Raw genomic sequence first — 18099 nt, 5'->3', positions numbered from 1 at the left:
TTTAAACAACAAAACTACGAAAACAAAATAAATATATCCTTAGTCTATTTATATAAGATTTACAATAAGCCTATCGATTTATTTTTCTTTTCGAAAACTGAAGCACCCATATATTGCATTTGGAGCCTCTATTGCATCAACGGTGAAAATGAAAAAAAGACTCGGACATAATAAATTGAACCGCTTTAGGCTCAAAATCTTTAGACAAAATCACTTAATTGTTTTTTTTCGAAAAACAATTATTTCTTTGTCATAATTATTTTATGTCACCTTTTCAAAAAGTAAATCAAAGCCAAAGTCAAAAAGCCCACCAAAATGGATTAGCAAACTAACTACTATGTCTACTTTTGTGTGGGGTTTTACTTTCATCAAAATTCCTTTCATATTTTCTACTTTTTAATCACACATTTTAGAAATGATAGTTAAATGATTAATCATTATTTAGTACACATTGAAAATGTTTTTCAATATTAAAAGTGGAGGTGGAAAAAATGTCTTTTTTTCATACCGCGTTTATCAATTGGTCAAATGTCCAATAATTGGAAGAGACATTTTTATTTTTTTCTACAATTCATGTAGGAAATTAAATGGTTTATAAAAAGATAACATTTGAAATTAAGTGAATGTGAATATACAATTGAAATGTTGTGAGTGAAAACATAATGAGCCTTTAGAAACTGCTCCAACATATTTTAAAAATTTTATATTTTAAGTTGAAATAATGGATTAGTTTGATAAACAACTACTTATATCAAATAGATGTTATATTATCAGGGGCGAAGCTATGTAGTTGTACTAGGGGCAGAGCTAGGTAAGACCATGATTAGTAACACCGTCAATCAACACGACTATTGAAGAAGATGATGATCTAGAAAGAGAGGGAGGAGAGTGGCAAACGAGAGATGTTTGTTTAGTTATGTAGTTTTTCTTGTACAAAATATGTGCATTTTGTATAAATAATGTATACTTCAGGCATAATACATAAACATGCCTTTAACTTAGCCTCAATTGAGATATATGTCTTTCAACTTTTGGTTTGCACAAGTAGACATATGAACTTGTATAAAGTTGAATAACTAGATACACATATCCTATGTGGCAATTCATGTGAAATACAATCAAACCGATTTATATTTTGCACATAAGACACATGTGTTTACTTATTCAACTATATAGTGTCTACTTGTGCACACCCAAAGTTGGAGAGCATAAATACCAGTTGAGACAGATTAAAGGGTACGCTTATGTATTATGCATATACTTTATATACTAAATATATACTACTATATAATATACACACACTATTCTTATACACAACATATACAACCGAAAAGTATACTTCAGCCATATTGATAAACTAGTAACCCAAGACCAAAAGCACAAAATTAGAAGGTACAATTCCATTAATTTTGAAGCAAATAGGCTTAGCCAGAAATACATTATCCCTGTTTCTATTCTACCTATCATATTATAATAATCTCACAATAATAACATTGACAACATTCAAAGCAAGGTACTAACACATGAAAATATGCAGAGATACTTGAATCCCTATACATTTTTGAAGTATATTTCTACTGCTGATAGAATGGGAGCAAACTCTTTGAATCATTCAATCACTTTTCAATATCACAATGCCCTTAGAGCATCATATTATGCCCATCCAAACAAACACTTTCGATTTGTTTATGGCAATCTGTTGTCTATCCTGCAAGACAGATACTCGAGAAAGCTATGGTCGGACACTTGAAAATATCCTTTGATCCTGCTCTTATAACTACCACCATCATTCTAGTTGCATAGTCTGAATTACAAACAACAACAACTACTACGCCTTCATCTCAAGCAAGTCACGGTTGGCTATACGAATTGAAACTGCCCATTTCACTCTATTCCATTTAGTATACAAAAGTCTACCTAAAAGATATACCCCATCCACTTCTCTCCCAAAAGGCATCAAAGACTAGTATCTAAACTTGACGAAAGACTTTCTTATATACATAGGAGGAGAAGATACCAAATATCATGCAGTGACTTCAGGTTCTTCAGCTACCACCGGTCCAGTAAGAAGTAGCGGATCAGATCCATCAATTTTATTTACCTTCCTGCTCCCAAAAGAAATAATGACATTGGGTCATAGACCGCTATATGCATAAACGATAAAAGATATTTATCATGGTAGCAGGTTAATATACAACCAAAGCTAAACAAATATATATTAGCATATACTTACAAACGACGTTGAAATCATCTCACTTGAAAACTTATAAACTAAGGCTGACTATTGTTTGTCCAAACATAACAAGTAGAGCCAACCAATCAGAAAAGGGAGGTAAGATCACAACACGGAGATATGATCTAACACTATAGTATTCCTAGGAGAAAAACACCATAATCACTTCAACACGGAGATAATTTATAACTTTATTTAATCTAAAAAGACGGTAAAATCATGTGAAACAAGTAACATCCAAAACAAATAGGCGGTAAGTGCAGAAGTAAATGACATATGCATGATTTTACCTTTTCTAATGTAGAAAACAATTTGAATACCATGAACTTATGGGGAAGAATTGGAAGGCGAAACAGAAGAAATATAACTAAGCTAGTCTAGAGGAAACATAGATAAAAATTTTGCAAGCTAGTGTGTCAAAAGCACCTACTCGCACGTCTTCTTATTGTGGCCCAGGCCCTTGCACTTGCTACACTGAAGTTGACGTTTAAGTATATCAACTGTATCCGGTTGTTTCATCTTTGGTCGGCCAGGTGGACGTTTGGTTGGAGGAGGGCTGACCAAGATTTCCATGTCTACTTCAGCTATCACGGGTTTTTCCAGAAGGGGTATTGGGTTGATTGATTCTGAGTATGTCAAATGATAGCTCTCAGTTGTGAAGTATCTGGAGCAATATTCATATGGGCTCCTTCCTAGACGTTCGAGAACAGCAATAGCATGGCAGCAAGGCAACCCATTAAGCTGCCATGCTTTGCAGGTGCAGTTCCAATTATCAATATCAACTATATCAACGGCTTCACCACGGACCTCAAATGTGCTCCCATGTGAGTGTAATACCTGAAGTGATATTGCCTTTGACGTCTCATCTTGAAGCTTTTCTTCCATAGAAGGTGTCAGTCCTGTAAGCCAATGACTAGAATCAACACGCCTTGTATAATTCAGTTCCATCATCCTCCCTCGCAAGGCATCAACCATCTGAGTAATTGGAAACTCACTCACATCGGATACCCAATCACGAAAAAGTTGTCCAAAGTTAGTAGTCATGTGGTCATACCTTGCCCCACCAAAAAGGGCATTTGCCCAATGTTCAGGATCACTTTGTACGACCCAACTGTAAGCATCAGGTGAGATGGCCTTTATGTTCTCAACACAGCGCTCAAAATCCTCCACTTTTGGAGCATAAGCAGCAGCATATAAATCTTGGATCAAAAGACGCCTTGCTTCATGTGAAAACCTCCCATGCAGATCCTTATATAATTTCTCACCAAGGTACCGAAGACAATAACCATGATAGCAATCTTTGCTGAATATATCAGACAATGACTCATTTATACCATTCTGGAAAGCAGAAACAAATGTTATTGGTCGAGAGGTTGAGACAGCAGATTTAAGTTCAGAAAGAAACCAATGCCAATTGTCATCTGTCTCTTCATCTACAACTGCAAAAGCTACTGGAAAGACACCATCATTCCCATCAACACCCACGGCAGCCAACAGGGTTCCTTGATATTTTGCATAGAGAACAGTGCTATCAAGGAAAAGAAGAGGGCGGCAGCCCTGTTGAAAGCCATTTATTGAAGCATGAAAGGAGACAAATAGCCGGTGAAAACTCGAGTCCTCCTTTGTGGCAAATGTAGCAAGACTACCAGGATTAGTTTCCATGATTTTCTCACAGAATGACGGTAACTGACTGTATGCTTCTTTATAAGAACCCTGAAGTTGCTCTCTTGCAATCTCTTTTGCACGCCATGCCTGAGAATAGTTCAAATGAATGCCATATTCACGTTTAATGTCAGTGGCGATATCCTTTGGCTTGTAATTGGGAGAAAATTTCAACTTCTCCTTAATTATATTTCCCACCCATCCCCTTGTTGCTCGATATCCGGCTTTCACAGCAGCTCCTTCACATGTATGGTTTCTATTCATTTTCTTAATACATATCAGTTGGGTGGTAGCCAACCTTGATGCATATATACGCCAAGGACAACCCTCAGACTTGCATTTAACCGTTACTCTGTGACTATCATTCTTCTTATATTTATATGTAAATCCATGGGCTATTGAGTACTTATGTAAGGCTTCACGAAGTTCAGTAAAACTACTGAATCTTTGGTCCACACCAGTAATAGTGTTTTCCCACTGTGTAGCTGCCCTACGGTGCTTGTCGTCATTGCTACTCGGAAGAATATCTAATGGTGTTGTATCCACTGGTGCATCAACCACAAGCTGACTGTCAGGGTTTGTCAAATCCACAGGGGTAGCAGGAGAAAGTGCTGTCTCTGACATAGTTGTCCTGCTGGACGTGAATAATTCAGCAGGCCATAGATGCATTAGAAATCACATTGCAGTAAAGGGAAATCCTGATTCTCACATATTGGGGTCGTTTGATTGGGTGTATTAGTAATGCAGACATTAGTAATACACAAAGCTAATCCATGCATTATTTTTTCTAATGCATCCTATCAGACACCCTCATTAAGTTCAAGAAACCACTAACACCAACATTGAACTAAAAATTTTGGAATTCAAGGTTAACCATTTGTAGAAAAAAGGAAAAGGAAAAAATCATATTCAAGATATGTGTGTTGAAAATATGTTAGGCGTATTATCTCATCTAAAACCTTAAGTTGTTAGATAGGGAACAATTCTATTTATTTATGTCTGCAACATGCCTCTAGGTTTGATTCTTTTGCTTGGTCCAAGCACGTGGAAAGTATTCTTTCCTTTTAAATAACCATGGTGTTCGAGCTAGCTTACACACACATTGACTAACTCCTCGTGGAAGTATTCTTGCTAATGGTAAGAGTGATAATTAAGCTCAAAATCTCAATCTGCTCTAATGCCATTAACCCCTTTATGTTTCCTTATAATTCAAAGCTTATGCTTTGGTTTAGCACCCTTCTAAGCTTGAGAAACCTCATCCACTAACTTTAAAATCTTAAACGGTTAGAGAGAGAACACTTCTATTTATTTATATCTGTAGCAATACAAATAAGAAAACAAAAAAAAAAAACTGAACTCGACCATAAGAAGAAGAAATAATACCTGCTAGCAGGCATATTGGAAACATTGGGTGCACCAACTCCTTCTGCAACTACAAAGACTTCTACTTGCTCAGAATCCTTGAAGAAGTTAACCATGCGTTGTAGGTCCTTATCTTTGGATACCGTGATGAGTGTCTTTTTATTCCCCGGAAGAAAATACTTGATAGCCATTCCATCAACGTTAAACTTAAATGTGTCTGTTAGTTCTTGCTTAAAGGCATCCACATTCGTATTCTCATCGATGTCTACAGCATGTGCATTCCCTCCCGTGTAACTCAAAGAACCGCCTTCATTATTGGTCACAAATTCTCCACCAGATTGACACATTGCAATTATTTTTTTTGCAGCCATCACGACGAAGGCAGCATATAATGTCTAACAAATATTGCTAAACCAACGTTGGACGAACAATTTGACACCGGCTCCTGATGTTGCAGCAATACTATAGCTAAGAACTATTTGCATAACAAAAATAGCAACCTATGCAAAAGATAAATAGTTGAAAGTTGAAACCTTTTAGCATATTAAGTACTAACAAGTTATACCCAAGGGGAACAACATAACAGTCTTAACAGTTGGAGTAACAACTTTGAAACTAAGCTTCAATCCCAGGCCACATTGCACCTCGACTAATTCTACAGATACTAGTTACCTTCCACCAACACATGTATCAAGTAACTCAATCACTAAAGCTTAAATGATAAGATTTCATGGGGAAAAGGAATCATAATGCTAGGCTATGTTGCTCGGATTTTCTGAAAATGTTACATGTGTGTGTCGGATCCTCCAAAGAAATACATTTTTGGCGTACTTGGTATGTGTGCAACAACTTTGAAACTAATCAATTCACTTGTAGTTTGGTGTAAGGTATAAAGTATAGTAATCTCAGCATAGAATGCGGGGCTATTTTATCATGCGTTTGGTAGGTAGATTATTTATTCCATCATTTATATCTCAGTGATGGATAAGTTATTTCCTCTACATGGTGGAATAACTTATCGCAGAATAATTTATTCCGTGATAACTTATTCTGAACCAAACGAAAGAATAATTTTTTTTTATAACCATGGTGACTAAGCCCTCTACTGATTGTATGAATACTTGCTACTTTTCAGCGGGTACAAGTATAGAGTAACTATGTTCATTAAAGTAAGTGCTTTTTATTGGAGTATCCAACACAAGAGCACCAACATTTTCGAAGAGTACGAGCAAAATTTGGGTACAATTAAAGAAAAACAGGCAATGCAAAAGCTAGCAAGAAGGGGGATAAAACACCTAATCAAGCACATAGAATTGAAATTAATATGAAGAAAAACTTACAATTTTGGAAGGAATTTATCATTTCAGTTTAGACAAGAAATAGAATTAGGGAAAATTTATGGGAACAAATGCAAAATTGGGTTTCTAGATTTCCTTAAAATTGGGGGAAAAAATGAAATTACCTGTTAAAGATGGGGTAGTCTCATAATTTCTGCTTTGTTGATTTATCTTTTCAATTTTCATGGCAATAGAGAGAAATATAGAGAGGAATAGTTTACAATTTAAGCTATTTCATTTTATGACCTAAAACTTTACAAAAATGTCAATTTACCTTTGAATAAATATCATTCTTCTCTCAATAGTTTGAGATATACAACTTTCATCCCCTTATTCTTTAGAGTTGACCGTCTTTGTGTCGTTTCAATTTTATTATATGTGTGTAGAGAGAAATTATTTTCTATAGATTGGTAACACCAAGGCAATTTACAACATAACTCTAGAGTTTATTGTTTTCGTGTTATTTCAATTTTATCAGGTATGTGTAGACCGTAGAGCAACCATATTCTATAGATTGATAACACCAAGGTAATTTGCAATATAGCTCCTAAGTTGTGTGGAGAACAAAAACACTTCATTAGTCTGACACAACATATCATTATGATTAATATAAAGATGAATCTAGAATTTAAAATTTAAAATTTATGATTTTTTTTATTAATTCGAAGTCACATAAAATAAAACAGAAAAAAATATTGATTTCTTAATGTATTGCAAAAGTAACTGAACTTCGGTTGAGTTTGCTCTAAATTTGTCACTAGTTGAATACGCCATAAATCAATTCAAATCTCATGTACTTTAATATGTTACGTTACGTCACGTCAAGTCAAATTTCATTTATTTTGATACGCTACATTTTTAACTTACTCTTAAAATTAACGTCATCCTTAAAGATGAGGGGAAAATTGAATTATCTCAGACTTTATAATCTTTTTTTATAAAAAGCTATCTATTAGTTAAAATTTGCAATCATGGTGATTTAAATATTGAAACTTCTTAACTAGTTATGTATGAAAAAAATTAAAAGATGATTGTCTTTTAATTACTATGTGAATATAAAAAGTTTGTACTTGATAATCTTTAAAAATGAATAACATTAAAACCTTTAACGCCTTTAAAAGAAAAAGGCATTTGTTAAACTTAAATTATTCTCCGTGAAGTTTAAAATCATTCATCTTCAATGTTATTATGTGCAAATAAGTAACCAAAATTTTATACTCTAGACACTAAATTAACTTCTAATATTATGTTCACGAGGTTCAAAATTGTCTTTCTCTATATAAATTATCTATACCTAATGTATCTATCGGGTCCTTCAAAGTAATACATAGTTGGATTATTCAATACATTAATTAGGTAAAAAAGAAAAAGAAAATCATAAATAACTGTGGTGTTCAAGTAGACTATGCTCAACTAATTCTATGTGTACCTATTACTTCCTACAGACACAAATATCGGATAACTTTGTCCATCAAAGCTTAAAGAGATGATTCTCAACTCACTCGTTGATTACCACGCCACAAACTTATAAGGGAGGTTATCCGACTCAAACACAACAACACTTTCCGAGAATTTGAGAAAAAATTGGGTACAATAAAAAAAAAAGGCAATCGCAGAGCTATCAAGAAGGGGAAAAACATCTAATCAAGCACATAACATTGAAACTAATATGAAGAAAACTTACAATTATGGAAGAAATTTATTATTTCTCTTTAGACAATAATCGATTTTTTCTATATCGTTCCACTTTTATCAGATGCGCATAGAGTAACCATTTTCAATTCAGTTGGTAACACCAAGGCAATTTACAACATAACTCTTAAGTTGTGTGGAGAACAAAATTACTTCACTAATGTGATACTGTATACCATCATAGTCAATACAAAGATCAATCTAGAATTTAAAATTGATAAGTTTCTTCATCAATTTGATGCCACATAAAATAAAACGGAAAAAATAATTGATTTCTTAGTTCATTGCAAAAGTTAATAAACTTTCATTTGATGTGCTGTAAATTCGTCGCTAACTGAACACGTCATAGATGAAGGCAAATTTCATTTAATTTGACGCGCTAGCTACTTCAAGTCAAATCTCATTTACTTCGACAAACTATGTCATCATCATATTCATTTTTTATTTATTTTTTTAAATTTGTCACTCGATATCGGATCTCCATATTATAGTCCGATTAAATTCGAATTCGTGTTAAAATCAACTTACTCTTAAGATCAAATAAACACTTTATAGTCATCTTATAAAATAAAATAAAAAAACTATCTATTTGTTAAATTCAAGTAAAAACTACATAAATAGGCCATAAAACTCAAATAATTACATGTTCATACCCTAATGCAAAGTAATTCAAGAAATACCCATTCTCTAAAAAAAATTAAAGCTCATACCCCCATTCATTAAGACTAATAATTTTCTCTTAACTGATACTAAATTAGTATCCGATACTGTATTGGTATTATTAAGGTTGATAATTTCGTTTAACTGATCCTAACTCAATATATATATACACACACATTGTTGTGGTATCATTAAGGTTTCTTGTTAAAAAATTATTCATTAGTCAATGATACTATAAGAGTATTTGTATATTGTTGTGGTATCATTAATGTTTCATGTTCAGAAATTACTTATTAATCAATGATACTAAATCAGTATATTTATATATATTGTATTGGTATCACTAAGGTTTCTTGTTCAGAAATTACTCATTAGTCAATGATATTATAAGAGTGTATATATACTGATTTAGTATCAATTAAGCGAAATTATCAGCCTTAATGATACCAATACAGTATATGATACTGATTTAATATTAGTTAAGCGAAATTAGTTGGGGGGTGGGGGGGGGGGGGGTATATAGTGTAATTATTAAGTAGGATATGAATGTCTATGGATATATGTTTGTAATTATTTTGCTTTTATGGGGTATTAGCTTAGTTTCCCCTAAATTCAAATCATGTGATCTTTTTACTACAAATTTGCAGCCATGGTAATTTTAATAGGGAAATTACGCGGTTAAGCAAACATCTACTGGTTAATTAGCTAACATAATTACAATTTGCATTAATTATTTCGGAACTTACTTCTAGCTATAATTACATTCTCTCTCGCCTCTCTCTGGAATCTCGCTAGCCACTCTCCTTTTTTTCAGTCATCTCTCCTTCACCTCTCCTTGCTCAATCTCTCTTTCGCTTCTCTTCTGTCAATCTCTCTTTCACTTAATACAAACACAAGCGAGAGAGACGGGATATACAAATACAAATACATATATCTCCGCCATATACACTTATAATTATACAAATATAAATCTTCTCTTGCCTAGTTCTCTTTTGCCTTTCTCTCTCTCTTTCTCTCAATACAATGTATAATTTGTGTTTGTATAAAACGAGAGAGAGAGATTGGATATAAAATACAAATGTTTTTAACTCGATTCAATTGTATACGAATTCAAATTGTATGCAGATATACAAATACAATAATTGATACATATACATAGTAGTTACATATATACAATTATATAACTGATATACATATACAATTCACCTCTCTCCACTCTCTGTCATCTCTCGATCGCCTCTCTTCTCCCTCTCTCAATCTCGCTCGCCATTCTCCTCCCTATAACATGTAGCTACGAATCGTAATTAACAAACTATAACTATGGAGCATAATTAAGCTATTTTTGAGTGGTTATATGCAAAAATTCTTAACTAGTTACTTATTTATAAAAATAAATAAATTAAAATGTGATTATATTTTAAATACTATGTAAATATCGGAAATTACACTTAATGACCTAAAAATGAATAATTCCAAACTTTTAACGCCTTTAAAACCAAAAGTCTAACTTATTAAATTTATAAATTTTATCTATAGTACAAACAAGATCGAAGTTTAAAATCACCCATCTTCAAAGTTATTTTACGTAAANACATATATACAATTATATAACCGATATATATATACAATTCACCTCTCTCCATATACATATACAATTCACCTCTCTCCATATACATATACAATTCACCTCTCTCCACTCTCTGTTATCTCTCGCTTGCCTCTCTTCTCCCTCTCCCAATCTCGCTCGCCACTCTCCTCCCTATAACATGTAGCTACGAATCATAATTAACAAACTATAACTATGGAGCATAATTAACCTATTTTTGAGTGGCTATATGCAAAAATTCTTAACTAGTTACTTATATATAAAAATAAATAAATTAAAATGTGATTATATTTTAAATACTATGTAAATATCGGAAATTACACTTAATGACCTAAAAAATGAATAATTCCAAACTTTTAACGTCTTTAAAACCAAAAGTCTAACTTATTAAATTTATAAATTTTATCTATAGTACAAACAAGATCGAAGTTTAAAATCACCCATCTTCAAAGTTATTTTACGTAAATAGGCGATGGGGTGAAATTCCCCAAGTGTATGGTAGAGTTCAGAGTAGCCGCACTTGTAATACCTTGTTTGGATGATTGTTACTCGTTGTATTATATTGTTAGTTTAAATACAATGTTTGTTTTGATTATTACTTAAATTATATTATATCGCGTTCAAATCTATCGTTAGGTAACGACGAAAAGACACATTTTATGTAACGACCATTTTAGCATGATCTCGTCGTTACCTTAATATTTTTTTCTCATTTTATCTTTATTTATTATTTAATAATCATATTTCATCTTTTATCCTATATTTTCATAATAGTTCTACTATATACTCTACTTTTCTGATAGGTTTATCACTCAAATTATAAATGTATCACACTATATACGGATAATGATACAATCTATCTAAACATTATATTTAATAAAACAATACACTATAAATCAATACAACAAAGTATATTACAATACAATACATTATGAATCAATAAATAAGAATCATCCAAATAAAGTGTAATCAAAACAGAGCCGCGCCCTGGTTTTTAGTCTAAAGATAAAACTCTGATAATCTTTGCTCAAAATCACAAGCAGAAAAGCAGCTGAAAATTCATGGATCCATTTTGTAAAAATTGAGCTAACGTTAATGAAGAATGTGTTTCTCAGCAGCTTTGGCGCTTCCATTACTTCCAAATCTCGAGAAAAATTCAGCAAATTGTACCTCAGTATGTGCTATTTCCATTGTTATTTTTCTCTAATTTACTTTATTTTTGTTCCCTAATTGATGTGAAATTTTGCTAACAGAATTGTAGTGGAAAGGATGAAGATTCAAATAAGGGTCAATCGGTGAAGCTGTCATTACCAGCTTATAAATGGCGATTAGTTATTGCTTACGACGGTACCAGATTTTCAGGTTTTATTCTCTTTTCGTGTTACTTCAGATAGAAAATTGAGGATTGAAATCTCTGAATTTTAGTGTTAATACTCTAATTAGGTTTTCACTTTTCACGCATTCATTTTATTTTAACAAGTTGGTTGGTTACTGCTCTCATTGTTAATATATCATTTTGCTGTTGGGATAAGGGTAAGAAAAATATCCCAACTTTGGTCGGATTTGCTGTTGTGATACTAAATTTTCATAAGAACCCATTACCTCCCTAAACTATTTAATACCGTATTTCCCCTGAACTGTTTAATAGTGTGTTTTAAAGGTATATATGTGCCCACGTGGACACATTACTATTTATAATTTGCATTATTTTTTATGTCCACGTGGGCAAATATATATGTTTAAAATACGGTATTAAATAGTCTAGGGATGTAACAGGTCCTCATGAAAGTTTTCGCAACAGCAAATCCGACCATAGTTGGAGTATTTTTCACACCCTTATCCCTAAGATAATAGATAATTAAGGTTGAGGAGAGTTTGTTTAGTGCTGTAAAATCTCAAAATCATGTGCACTTTGTGCCACCCTTTACTGGACATAGTTCATTTTGCTAAGATTGTACTACATCCATTTGAATCTAATTACTATTTGAAGAGTTAGTAACATTCTTTGTTTGTGATGTTTATAAATATCTTTTCAATCAATTTGAAGTTTGCACCAGTGAGGAGTTGTGAGAGGTTGACTATAGTGGGTATGAAGAGAGGTAGAGGTAGGCTGCTAGAAGTATTCAGGAGAGATGATTAGACAGGATACGACATATCTTACAGCTTATTGACATGACCTTAAGTAGGAGGGTATAGAGGTTGCAGATTAGGGTAGACGGTTAACGAGTAGTTTTTTTTGGCGGGATAGGCTGGGTGGTAGTTTGGAACACCGTGTCTATTGTATTATTAGCATTTTTCTCGTAGTTGTTCTTTGATTTCTGTGTCGCATTATTTTGATGTTGATACTGTTCCCTTTCTCTGGATGCTCTATATTGTTTCCCTTATTAGTTGACATGTCTTCTTTACTGCTGAATCAGCCTCTCTACCTCGTAGAGGTAGAAGTAAGATCTGCTTACACTATACCATCCCCAGACCCATCAATTTGAAGTTTAAAACATGGGAGTTTTAGTACTGTTTTTGATGTAGTATCTTAATGTATACTATATAAAAAGAAATAAATCAATACCCGATGTTAAACTAGAAATAAATCAAGTGAACCATGATGAAGTGAACTAGGCAAGTCAGACGGCGTAGTAAGATTTTGAAGGTACTAGTAATTGCAAATTTGACACCTTACCATTTGTTCTCTGCTTCTCGATTTAACATGTGTACCTAGGTAATTAGAGTGTTTTTCTCTAAGGTCGTCCTTTTTCTATTTTTTTTGTTCTTTATAAGGCACAATGATTGCTAAGATAATAAGATGTTAAACTTACCTTCTAAATGTTTTTATACCTCTTTTATTCCCTATGTTTCTGCGAGTGTATGTTGGGATGCAGTTACTTTATTTCTATAATCCTGAATGATGAGTCTCCTGTAGGATGGCAGTATCAGCAGTCAACACCTACTGTACAGTGCGTTCTGGAAGAAGCTCTGACTAAAAAAACGAAAATAAACCACAAAGAACTTTGTTTAGTTGGTGCAAGCCGGACAGATGCAGGAGTTCATGCATGGGGTCAGGTCTGCTTTCCCTGCCAATGGATTCTCACTAACCAAGAGAAATGATCAAAATAAATAGACTTAGAACCAACTTTGGCTTTCAGGTGGCACATTTCATTACACCTTTCAACTATGAAACACTAGTAGGCGTTCATAGAGCTGTAAATGGTCTTCTTCCTTCTGACATCAGAGTTAGAGAATTTAGCCCTGCAGGACCTGAGTTTCATGCGCGTTTCTCTGTCACAAGCAAGATATATTGCTACCAAGTATATAATTCTACTATCATGGACCCATTCTTGAGGCACTATGCTTACCATAGTGAGTATAAACTCGACACCGATGTCATGAGAGATGCCGCAAAGCATTTCGTGGGGAAACATGACTTTTCTGCCTTTGCCAATACATCACGAAATGACCGGGTGCCAAATCCAGTGAAGACGATATTGCGCTTTGATGTTGTTGAAAAGGTACTATATTCATCCCTTTACTGATATTAGAACTTATTAATTAGGTTCCATGGCTTGCAGTGAGGGTGGGGTTTTCTTGGTCTACACAAAATACACTTGAGCTGTCTCACGGCTCAAGGTACATGCATATTGGTTTTATATTAAAATTCCATCATTAGGTGTATCAGGGCCTCCCCAAGCTTAGAAACTCAACGAGTGTGTGTATTCTTGAAGTTCATGCTAACAAATTCCAAAAATAAAGGAGTGCAAATTTTTATGAGTATCACCTATATCCCATTTTATTTGAGATATTTTGACTAGGCATGGAAATTAAGAATTTAATCTAATTCTTTTCTTTATGGGTAAAAATACGAGTAAATGTAGTAAAGAAATTGATAAAAAGTTACCTTTGGTCTTTGGATATAAAAAAACCATTACATCTTAACATGAGGATGACTTTGAGAATGTCTTATAATATTATTGTTTACGAAGTGCATCTATATCGTAGTACATCTCATAATAGATATGCACACACAAGGCGGAACAAAGAGACTACATGTCAACACTAGTAGTATTTATATTGGAACTGTTCCTATGAAGAAATTATAGCTCCATAATGTTAGAAAGTATCTCTGATTTGTACATTCTAAAATGCCATACTGAGTAGCAAATATATGAACATAAGATCGCAAAATACAAAAGAAATATAATTTTACAATCAGTAGTGAGACTATATTATCCTAAATGCAAATCCTCCACATTAGACTATCTTATATGAGAGGAAAAATGGATAACTATGGACATTTTTCCCCTTAAAACGTTTTTATTGCCCTCTAGAGTGTACCCCTTGAATTATCAAAATGATATGAGCACCCACCCTGGGTCCACCATCCAAACCATGGGATGATGGAAGATGCCCAACCTTCTATAACCTGGATTATATGCCGCGTTAGTAAAGAACTTCTGTTAAGGTGGCATTAATGTGTAACGAAAAGGATAGAAAATATGGTGTTTGTCTGTTTGATATAAAAAGCATTCAAAGATAGAGTTCAGTCCCTCTCATGTAGGTCTGATCTTTGCTGACTTTTTACAGAAGTTGATGGCTGTATATATTGCTTTATTATTTGTACTAGTATATCATAAGAGTTGGCAGATTCTTGGTGCTTGAAAAATATGCCCATTTTCTTTATCAATATAACTCTTGTGCTTTTCTTAAAAAATGTTTCCGGCTGCAGTTTGCAAGTTCGTATGATAGTTTACCCAACGTAACATAATATAAAAGTGAAAATGAAGGAAAACGCATAGTGTTACTGCAGCTTCTGACTTTCACAATCACCCAGCCACCACAGACTCTCCAATCTCACACTTTTCGTCCTTCCAAAATTGATTTTATTACTTTAGTTTTCTGTATTTCGATTTTGATGCTTATCTTACACAGTGCTTGAGAAGGAAACATTAAAGGAAAGAAAGACATAGATAAGGAAGTACTTGAGAGAAAACAAAGGGAAAAAGAAAATTTCCCAGATTAGGATTAGTTGTAGGGGAAAATAATGAAAAGAAACAAATAGGGGATGCCAGACTTAGCCATGTTTGGTATAAGCGCCAAAGCCTGACTTAGTTGGTATGCATAGCTTAATGACGTAGCCAGTGCTTAGAGCATATGAAACTGCAGCCATTGAGGCATTACTTGTCATATGCCTATGAATAAAGTTTTAAGTTTGATATCTTGTTGTGTTTTTCTTTAGGGACCTCTTTTGCGGCTAGAAGTTGAAGGTTCTGGTTTCCTATATAGACAAGTTCGGAACATGGTATGTAATCCATAAAGAAAAAACTTCCAAGTATTCGTCATGATTTCAGGACTGAATCTCAGATGCTCTTGAACGGTAGCACTAAAGATAATGTGTGGTGATTTTTCTCAAAATCTTTTGCAGGTTGCTTTGTTGCTTCAAGTTGGACGGCAAGCAGTTCCACCAGATATTGTTGTTAGGATTTTGGAATCTCGTGATAGGAAGGAACTTGCAAAGTATACCTTGTTACTTCCACCTCATGGACTCAGTCTCGAGACTGTCAAGTATAATGAAGAACATCTCATACTTCCAACAGATTCCCCAGCTAGTAGCTTTGGTAGGCACCATAGTATAAGCAAATGTAAGGTGCTATTCGTTTGACTAGCTGAGAATCGAACAAAGAAGGAATGCAGAATGGATTCTGCCCTTTTTTGATAGACACTCATTCGTGAAAAGAATTTTGCGCCAGTTATATGCATCTGTTTTTTCTTAATGGTACTTTTTTTATGATTGCTGGAAAAATTGAAGCTGCAAGTATTAACGAAAACCAAGTCAAAATTTCAGCACTTCCTGTCTTGGTAACTATTGCTTGAATGCATGGCAAGAGACAAGAGTGACAACCACTCAACACTATCTCGCGCTCTGCATGCTCGTCTTGCAATGCTTGGGTTCATGTTAGCTGTGGTTGCTATTCTTCCGTAAACACATCTGAACGAGCGTCGTGTGCTGGATTAGGTGTGATTTCCTGTTATTCAGTTCAAATTGCTTTTATCTCTGACCTTTTGTAGGTACAGTAGTGCACTTTCCTGCAAATGGAAGTATTATCATTTGGTGATTGTCTTTGTATCTGAATTTTGTTTCTTGAATAGCTTAGTAAAGCTCATCTTAACAAAGCTTGAAGATTCTATCCCAGGATCTGCCATTTTAAGGTTGTGTTCGATCTGATGTTTTTCATGTTCGGTCCTATTGGAAGTAGGAAAAACAAGTTTCACATGTAGCCTCTCACATTGATCGTGATTTGTGTCCTCCCCATCCTCTAACACGTCTCCTATCTACTGCCACTCCCGCAGCCTCCATCCCCACCACTCCATACTCCTGCCCCACAATTCTCATCTCTTATGGTATTTGACTAGATTATATACAAATGCTTTTAAGATAATATTTTTTTACTTTTTCGTTTTTTTTTTTGTTTGAGTTATTCAAATATGGCTTCGGCGTAATGGTGTCACTAATTAAATATTAGAGACACTTGAAAACCATGGTAATAAAGTTAGGTTAAAATTTTATCCATATCAAATATTTACATCAAGTTAATAATTGCATATTGGATAACATAGCCATCTGGATAAAATGAATGAATATTTTTTTATTACTGAATCTAAAATTAAATGCAAATCAAATACAATAAAACTTTCCGTGATTTTTTCATTGATCATGGGGATTAGCCAATGTATAGAACATCATCAAAATTTTCAAAATCTTGTTTTTTGGGCGTCAATTTAGCCACCACATGAACAAGATAATGATAAAATATGTACAATATGTGCCTTGATTTAACTNGTCAAGGAGACCTCGAATTCAAATTCCGATGATTTTATTGAGTCCGAAATGTTATTTTCAAGCTAGTAGCATATTTGGTTTGTGTTCGGGAAGTGCCAAATGAGTTTTGGGTGAGGTTTTTAAGCTTCTTGGATGCTTTGACACTATTTCAACAAATTGTGGCAACTAAAGGGTTCATTATTAGTTTTAAAGGTCGAAAAATTATTTCGAAGGTTCTGAAATTTTGAGCATGAATTATAGGACTTATCTGCAAATTTTGGTGCATTTTCGCTAACTCGAGATTGGACTTTTATCGCAAATAAAAAATAATTATTTACCGAATAGAAATTATATTTGACTGGGCAAACGAGCATGATATTGAGCTCCGATTGAACGAGCAGGTCCGTATCATTATTTAAGACATTTACAAAAAAGAATCGGGTCATTTCACTATCGTATGAGGAAATTACGGCCTTTTTAGTGAAAGATTAACTGCTGTTTTTCTGGTGCATAACAGCCATGTACTGTTATAAAAATCTCAGACTGTGTTCATTTGGTATTTTGAGCATATCGGGAGTTCTAGAGATCGGAATGGAGTGATTCTTACGGGTTTCTTCTTGAATTAATATGAGGGTTAGTATTCAATCGGAAAAATTGGGGTTTTATCGATTTGGACTCCCTTTTTGATGAAAAAGGTATATTTACGATCCTTATGTTATGGGTAAACTGATTTTAACAT

At 33.8% G+C, this 18099-nt stretch overlaps 2 protein-coding genes across 6 annotated transcripts; one reads left to right on the top strand and one right to left on the bottom strand.

The window, feature by feature from the left end:
• Nucleotides 1-1401: 1401 nt before the first annotated feature.
• Nucleotides 1402-6822, bottom strand: LOC125866619 (uncharacterized). 5 transcript variants are annotated; one of them, XM_049546903.1, is made up of 4 exons: nucleotides 6720-6822; nucleotides 5279-5757; nucleotides 2664-4529; nucleotides 1402-2105 (listed from the first exon to the last, which is right to left on the bottom strand). In XM_049546903.1, exons 2-4 carry the CDS (start codon nucleotides 5626-5628, stop codon nucleotides 2024-2026), a joined length of 2298 nt encoding a protein of 765 aa, XP_049402860.1. In that variant the 5' UTR covers nucleotides 5629-5757; nucleotides 6720-6822; the 3' UTR covers nucleotides 1402-2023. The 5 variants fall into 5 exon arrangements, with proteins under 5 accessions (XP_049402860.1, XP_049402861.1, XP_049402859.1 ...); XM_049546904.1 differs by lacking the exon at nucleotides 6720-6822 and adding an exon at nucleotides 6598-6709; XM_049546902.1 differs by lacking the exon at nucleotides 6720-6822 and having other exon boundaries at nucleotides 5279-6047.
• Nucleotides 6823-11521: 4699 nt separating this feature from the next.
• On the top strand, nucleotides 11522-16309 carry LOC125866648 (uncharacterized). The gene is made up of 6 exons (XM_049546951.1): nucleotides 11522-11726; nucleotides 11806-11914; nucleotides 13470-13609; nucleotides 13693-14055; nucleotides 15780-15842; nucleotides 15966-16309. The coding sequence occupies exons 1-6, from the start codon at nucleotides 11655-11657 to the stop codon at nucleotides 16200-16202; spliced, it is 984 nt and encodes a 327-aa protein (XP_049402908.1). The 5' UTR covers nucleotides 11522-11654; the 3' UTR covers nucleotides 16203-16309.
• Nucleotides 16310-18099: the final 1790 nt, after the last annotated feature.

Source organism: Solanum stenotomum, chromosome 6 (assembly GCF_019186545.1).
Source record: "Solanum stenotomum isolate F172 chromosome 6, ASM1918654v1, whole genome shotgun sequence".
Classification (NCBI taxonomy): domain Eukaryota; kingdom Viridiplantae; phylum Streptophyta; class Magnoliopsida; order Solanales; family Solanaceae; genus Solanum; species Solanum stenotomum.
This window is presented reverse-complemented; position numbering and strand designations above follow the sequence as displayed.